This window comes from Otolemur garnettii, unplaced genomic scaffold, assembly GCF_000181295.1.
Source record: "Otolemur garnettii isolate 467f Iridium unplaced genomic scaffold, OtoGar3 scaffold00179, whole genome shotgun sequence".
In the NCBI taxonomy this organism is placed as follows: domain Eukaryota; kingdom Metazoa; phylum Chordata; class Mammalia; order Primates; family Galagidae; genus Otolemur; species Otolemur garnettii.
This window is the reverse complement of record NW_003852574.1, coordinates 2729255-2736259: the sequence shown is the minus strand read 5'-3', so window position 1 is coordinate 2736259 and position 7005 is coordinate 2729255. Positions and strand designations below refer to the sequence as shown.

The 7005-nt window shown below is 53.3% G+C and overlaps 2 protein-coding genes across 6 annotated transcripts; one reads left to right on the top strand and one right to left on the bottom strand.

Moving 5' to 3' along the window:
- Nucleotides 1-2312, bottom strand: LOC100966312 (cytochrome b561 domain-containing protein 2). 3 transcript variants are annotated; one of them, XM_023519581.1, is made up of 4 exons: nucleotides 2251-2312; nucleotides 1661-1868; nucleotides 1181-1218; nucleotides 1-509 (listed from the first exon to the last, which is right to left on the bottom strand). In XM_023519581.1, exons 2-4 carry the CDS (start codon nucleotides 1785-1787, stop codon nucleotides 9-11), a joined length of 666 nt encoding a protein of 221 aa, XP_023375349.1. In that variant the 5' UTR covers nucleotides 1788-1868; nucleotides 2251-2312; the 3' UTR covers nucleotides 1-8. The 3 variants fall into 3 exon arrangements, with proteins under 3 accessions (XP_023375349.1, XP_003800672.1, XP_012667370.1); XM_003800624.2 differs by having other exon boundaries at nucleotides 2238-2299; XM_012811916.1 differs by having other exon boundaries at nucleotides 1661-1812; nucleotides 2238-2288.
- A 133-nt stretch (nucleotides 2313-2445) lies between these two features.
- Nucleotides 2446-6656, top strand: NPRL2 (NPR2 like, GATOR1 complex subunit). Of its 3 annotated transcripts, XM_003800619.3 has the most exons (11): nucleotides 2446-2640; nucleotides 3486-3577; nucleotides 3663-3831; nucleotides 4005-4113; nucleotides 5022-5158; nucleotides 5250-5347; nucleotides 5470-5506; nucleotides 5629-5722; nucleotides 5798-5915; nucleotides 6210-6352; nucleotides 6443-6656. In XM_003800619.3, the coding sequence occupies exons 1-11, from the start codon at nucleotides 2563-2565 to the stop codon at nucleotides 6508-6510; spliced, it is 1143 nt and encodes a 380-aa protein (XP_003800667.1). In that variant the 5' UTR covers nucleotides 2446-2562; the 3' UTR covers nucleotides 6511-6656. The 3 variants fall into 3 exon arrangements, 2 of the variants coding, with proteins under 2 accessions (XP_003800667.1, XP_023375348.1); XR_001161733.2 differs by lacking the exon at nucleotides 2446-2640 and adding an exon at nucleotides 2803-2956 and having other exon boundaries at nucleotides 3257-3831; nucleotides 5470-5510; XM_023519580.1 differs by lacking the exon at nucleotides 2446-2640 and adding an exon at nucleotides 2803-2956 and having other exon boundaries at nucleotides 3257-3831.
- Nucleotides 6657-7005: the final 349 nt, after the last annotated feature.

Here is a 7005-nt window from a genome sequence, read left to right as displayed (position 1 = left end):
CTGGAAGCTCATGGTTGGATCCTTTTGCGGTATAAGTAAGCATTGCTCACCTGGTTCATGATGACCAAGCTGGTGAGGACAGGGCATAGCACAGCCAGGTACCAGGCCCCACCAGTGACAGTGGCAGTGAACCAGAGTGAGCACATGCCTAACAAGAGGCTGGTACTACCTAGCAGGTACCCGACCAGCCCGGAAGTAGCATGGTATAACTTAAGCTTTGCCAGGGGCCATCGGGGCAGCAGCTTGGGGTAGAGCAGCCCCACCCCACCTGAGCACTGCAGCCCTGCCCATAGCACAGCTAGCAGCCCTGTCTGTCCGTGCCGTGTGGCCAGATGGGCTTTGCCAAGCTGCTCTTTGTGGAGGATGACAAGGCCGAGGCCCAGCAGTGCACACAGCAGGGACAGGAGCTGCAGCACCCAGTGGCAGCGTGCTCGGCCCTTCCGTGAGAGGGAACGCAGCAGTGAACTCTCAGGAGAGAACACCAGTAGTGCCTCGGTCATCAGGAAGAACTGAGGAGACAGGATGGGAAACTCAAGTGAGGGTGTGCTGCTCCAGCAAAAGGGAAAGGATCTAGGTAACTTTCTAAGCTGTCAGTGAATCTGAACTGATTCCCCTTTTTCATTATGTCCCCATTGACAAGACTATACATTTGGTGGGTGAGATGGAAAACCCCATCTGGTATAGTACTTTTGCCCTAAGTAAACAGAGGTGTCTCTCCACACTTCTTCCTAGGTGCTTTCTGAAATGTCATCTCTTCCAAGTTACCCAGTAAACAGGAGGGTTTAAATTGTAGCAGCCGTAAATAATTCACAAGCTTTGTTTCCCTATCATGAGGCTGGATACAATTTCTTGGCAAGAGCTGGCCATATGGGTGCACTGTTTCAGGGGAAAATTAAGTGCATCACCGTAAATTAAGGTATAGCAGAACAGAGGTACATCCAAATGCAATTTCTCAGCTTCATGGATAGAGGTAGGTAAAGCTTCATTTTGTGCTTAGACAAATATGCATTTGTTCTGGGTCTTGAATTCTCTGTGTTCAAATCTCAGATATATGTCACAGGCAGAAACTGAAGTATTCAACTCCTCCAAAAGAATACTGTCAATGAGGATTAGAGGCTGCCAGGACCACCACCCATGCCAATGCTCCCACCCTTAAGAGTTGCCCAGGCCCACTACTTACAGCCAGAGACATAAGCACAGGGTGCCAGGAGAATAAGCCTAGAATGAGAAGAGGAGACCTGATGGGGCTGAGGTAAGGAGAAAAGGATACCCGCAACCCATCACCCCAGGAGGTGCTGCCACAGTGTGAGCCACCTCTTGCTGCAACAAGCTGACCTCACACCTATCTGTTCTTCCTGGTCCCTTCCTGGGTCAGAGCCCAGGCACTGCCACTCCTCTGGCAACCCTCTTATCTTCAATAGAACCAACCAAGAGACAGCAAATAAAGCATCCAGGCAAGGAAAGAAAAACCAGGTACTCTGAGGGGCCTGGCCAGACTAGTAGAGCCACCCAACTGCTGCACCCACTCATCCCTCCAGAATAGAATATCCCTCAGCCGGCCAGGCCTGTTCCCAGGAGTCAGGCCCAAGGCTTCCTTCTGCCCTTGATCCCCAGTAAAACTGTCCCCCCTTGCCAGAAGTCAACTATGAATTCTACTTACTGGAGCCAGGCCAGGCAAGCACAGCCACAAAGATGGTAAAGCCTAGGGCCACAAAGTGGGCGGCAGCCCCAGAGGCAGTGCGCAGAGCTCGGTAGATGTATGACTCAGTCTCTGCAGAAAGTGCCATGGTCAGCTGGGCCGGTGGCTGTAGCCTGAAAGCATACTAGCGTAGGCAAAGGTCTCGGGTGGCCACTGTCCACTCCTCTCACTGGAAAAAAGGTTGCAGGACAGGAATGCCACCCTCTTCCAAGAAGTTATGGTAGTAACAGTACCAAGATCAGCACCATCAATAGTCACAACATGCCAGTTGAGAACCGGCGGCCTGTCAGCATGTACCCTTATGTGAACCGGTACTAATCGCTGGTCCACCTTTCAGGTAGGACGCGCAAAGCCATGTAATAGACTACAAATCCCACCGTGCACCACGCGGTTGCCGACGTGAGCGCCACGGGGGGGGTGGAACACGATGGGGACTGTAGGTCCCAGCTCCAGTACTGGTAAAGCGTGAATCCCTTCGCGCACAGCCTCCCCAAGTGCAGTTGACCTGCTATCCCTCCTCGCTAGGGAGCTGCCTCACCCGCAGCACCGACCTCATGCAGTGGTTCCCTGTGAAGAAACCTGGATATTCCGGAACCTGCCAGCGCACCGCCACTCCGTCGCGGAGGTACTTCACTTCCGGGTGCGACTTCTGGCCTGAGGGGACGAGCCCCTGTCGCCAGCCACGCCTCTGAACCGCGCTGCGCAGGCGCCATTGAAGAGACGGGTTTGCTAGTGTGTGCGCGCTTAAACCTGCGCGACCCTAGGGCCCTGGCCTCCAGGCTATCTCGGTCAGGTGTTCCCAGGAGTTGGGAAGTCTCCACGCGCCAGGAACGAAGAGCTACGGACCCAGGCCTGCTAGAATCATGGGCAGCAGCTGCCGGATAGAATGCATATTCTTCAGCGAGTTCCATCCCACGCTGGGACCTAAGATCACCTATCAGGTGCCACCCAAGCTCGCGGGATTGGGCTGGGAGAGGGGCGTACTCGGGAGCTCAACCGGCTGCCTGGCGGCGGTAGATCCCCTTGCTACACGCGGGGACGCCACTCCTTTATTCGCCGACAACTGTGGGAGCCAAGAGGATACTCAGACCCATGTCCCCTGCACCTGGCGTGGCAGGGAAGACATAGGGTACATTGGTACTGTTGTTGGGAAATCAGCCTATGGGAGGCCGGGGAGGGTGCTGTGTCCCATAAAAGGTGAAGCGAGTGACCCATAAGTATCCTTGGATTATGACCTAAATGATGCATAGAAATTAGGTGAGAGGCTCGGCGCCTATAGCTCAACCGGCTAAGGCGCCAGCCATGTACACCTAAGGTGGCGGGTTCGAATCCCCAGCCTGGACCCGCCAAACAACAATGATGGCTGCAACCAAAAAATAGCCGGGTGTTGTGGCGGGCGCCTGTGGTCCCAGCTGCTTGGGAGATGGAGGCAGGAGACTCGCTTGAGCCCAGGAGTTGGAGGTTGCTGTGAGCTGTAATGCCATGGCACTCTACCCAGGGGGACAGCTTGAGGCTCTGTCTCAAAAAAAAAAAAAAAGAAAGAAAGAAAGAAATTAGGTGAGAGAGGAGAGAATGCTCCAGATAAAGGGAGAAGCATATGCAAAAGGCAGGAAGCAGGTGAGAACACAGCGTGTGTTTGGAAACATAAAGTAGTAGTAGGCCTGAGTGAATGGCAGAGAAAGAAACACTGGAGAACAGGGCTTGGGACTGGGGTGAGGAAGGCACCCTTTGTAGTACACCCAGTACCCATGTCTTCTGAAGAGCCTATTGACACTCCCCTCCTCAGGTCCCTGAGGACTTCATCTCCCGGGAGCTGTTTGACACTGTCCAAGTGTACATCATCACCAAGCCAGAGCTGCAAAACAAACTCATCACTGTGTGAGGCCCTAGCTGGGGGTGGAGGGGATTCCCAAGAGGAGGGGAAAGGCTTGGGGTCAGGCCTGACTCTTTTCCACCCATCCAGCACAGCCATGGAAAAGAAGCTGATTGGCTGCCCCGTGTGCATTGAACATAAGAAGTACAGCCGCAATGCCCTCCTTTTCAATCTGGGCTTCGTGTGTGATGCCCAGGCCAAGACCTGTGCCCTGGAGCCCATCGTTAAAAAGCTGGCTGGCTACCTGACCACACTGGAGGTCTGTGATGATATGGGCTTGGGTGTATGGGCAGGCAAAGTTGGGGAAAGTATTCCCATGACTCCAGAGCTCCCCAGAATTGGGACCCTCTTAGCCAGCTCAGGACCCAGACAAAGCAGCCAGCCAGCAGGGATCTTAGAATGTACCCACAATGCTATCTGTACTCTATCCAGCTAGAGAGTAGCTTCGTGTCCACGGAGGAGAGCAAGCAGAAGTTGGTGCCCATCATGACCATCTTGCTGGAGGAGCTAAATGCCTCAGGCCGGTGCACTCTCCCCATTGGTATGGCTCAGCTCCTGCAAGAACAGCAAAGGGGTAGAGGAGGGATGGAAAAGTGGTAAAGGAAAGTAAGGGAGAAGACAAGAATCATGAATGGGCTCGGCACCTGTGGCTCAAGCGGCTAAGGCGCCAGCCATGTACACCTGAGCTGGCGGGTTTGAATCCATCCTGGGCCTGCCAAACAACAATGACAGCTGCAACCAAAAAATAGCCAGGTGTTGTGGCGGGTGCCTGTGGTCCCAGCTCCTTGGGAGGTGGAGGCAGGAGAATCACTTGAGCCCAGGAGTTGGAGGTTGCTTTGAGCTGCGATGCCATGGCACTCTACCTAAGGTGACAGCTTGAGGCTCTTTCTCCAAAAAAAAATCATGAATGACCTGGTGCTCAGGAAATAGCCATGGACTGAGGTGATAATGTCCAGGGTCTAGTGATGAAGATGGGAGAGCCAGTAGAGCTCTCCAGCTCTGCCCCTTGGGCATATTCCTTCCCCTCACTGGATCTTAATTTCTCACTCCATAAAAGAGGAAGATTGAGGGTGGCACCCATACTCAGTGGGTAGGGTGCGAGCGACAAACACCCAGGCTGGTGGATTCAAACATGGCTCCAGCCAGCTAAACAACAATGACAACTGCAACCAAAAAATAGCTGGGTGTTCTGGCAGGTACCTGTAGTCCCAGCTACTTGGGAGGCTGAGGCAAGAGAAGCACTTAAGCCCAAGAGCTTGAGGTAGCTATGAGCTGTAATGCCACAGCACTCTACCTAGAGCAATATAGTGAGACTCTGTCTCAAAAAAAAAAAGGAAGATTAACCCTACCCAGAGCTACCTGCTGTCTCAGTGATGCTGAGAGGCCTGGATGGTAACCAGGAGCCTCTTGGGAAAGGTGGTACTGAGGATATGGGTGGGGCCCCTGCAGATGAGTCCAACACCATCCACTTGAAGGTGATTGAGCAGCGTCCAGACCCTCCTGTGGCCCAGGAGTATGATGTACCTGTTTTTACAAAGGACAAGGAGGACTTCTTCAACTCACAGTGGGACCTCACTACACAACAGGTATGCCATCCCTCCCTGAGCATTACCTGGGACTGGTCAGAGCCCTGGCCTCACCCTACTTCCTCTGACTCTCCCCCCCTACTCTGCTCAGATCCTGCCCTACATCGATGGTTTCCGTCATGTCCAGAAGATCTCAGCTGAGGCAGATGTGGAGCTCAACCTGGTGCGCATTGCTGTCCAGAACCTGCTGTGAGTGGGAAAAAACTCATACACAGTACAAGGTTACAAGCCAGAAAAGAGCCCAGGGGGCCCTGAATATGGGGACTGGGAAGGCATGGTCCTCAGAAGCTGACCATAGCTATCTCTTTCAGGTACTATGGCGTTGTAACACTGGTGTCCATCCTCCAGGTAGGTGAGTCTTGGGTATGGCATAATTAAGTGAAGAGTAGACCATGTGGGTGGGCCAGACCAGGGCTGTGTCAGTTTCCAAGCCCCTCACTCAGGCCCTTGTGCCTTCTGCTACCCTCTAGTACTCCAATGTGTACTGCCTGACACCCAAGGTCCAGGACCTGGTAGACGACAAGTCCCTGCAGGAGGCGTGTCTATCCTATGTGACCAAGCAAGGTAGTAGCAGGCTCTGGGGAAGGCCATCTTGGGGAGGGCAGGGCCACCTGGCAAGTTGAACCCTGGCATCCACAGGGCACAAAAGGGCCAGTCTCCGGGATGTGTTCCAGCTGTACTGCAGTCTGAGCCCTGGCACTACTGTGCGAGACCTCATTGGCCGCCACCCCCAGCAACTGCAACACGTTGATGAACGGTCAGAAGGGAATTCCTGTGGCATGAAGGGATTACCTGAGGGAAGTAGACTCTACTTCTGCCAGGAGCCCTGGGTCAGAAAGGAAGTGGGGAGGTGCGGAGGGGGGATGATTCCAAGCATATTCGCATGGCACTGCCAGTCTAGAGAGGTTTCCTAGAGATGATGAGTTTGAAGGCCAGACTAGCCACTGAGACAAAATTGAAGGACTGCAGAAAAGGGTTAGCTTACCTTTAAAGAGGCCTGGCTAGAGCATCACACCTCTCTCACCCAACCTTTACCAACTTCCTTTACTAGGAAGTTGATCCAGTTCGGGCTTATGAAGAATCTCATTCGGCGACTACAGAAGTATCCTGTGCGGGTGTCTCGGGAGGAGTGGAGCCACCCTGCCCGACTTTACACAGGCTGCCACAGCTATGATGAGATCTGCTGCAAGACAGGTAGAGACAAGCAGGGCAATCAGGATGGAATCAGGGCAGGGTGGCCAAGACAAGGCCACTGACTTACTTCACTTCCACCACCCTCTTCAGGCATGAGCTACCATGAGCTGGATGAGCGACTTGAAAACGACCCCAACATCATTATCTGCTGGAAGTGAGACTGGTGCTGGCTGGATAGGCACACTGTTGTGGCTACTACCTCCTGCTAAGCCCTGCCTGCTACATGGAGCTAAAATAGTAGGCTAGTTCATACTGTCTGCAGGTTGATCCTACTTCTATAAATAAAGTCATCCATTTCAACTTACCTTTATTGAGTACTACCTCTGAGCTAGCCACAGGGCACCCAACAGTGAACAAAATAGCCACAGGCCTGACATGGTGGAGCATTGTATGGTGGGCAGGACTGACAATGGACAGGTAAAGGTGTCTGCTAATTATAAACTGAAACAAACAGCCAAAAAGAAATAGATGTGGGGGCGGTGCCTATGGCTCAAAGGAGTAGGGCACTGGCCCCAAATACTGGAGGTGGTGGGTTCAAACCCGGCCCCGGCCAAAAACTGCAAAAAAAGAAACAGATGGCTCAGCGCCTGTGGCTCAAGTGGCTAAGGCGCCAGCCACATACACCTAAGGTGGCGGGTTCGAATCCCCAGCCC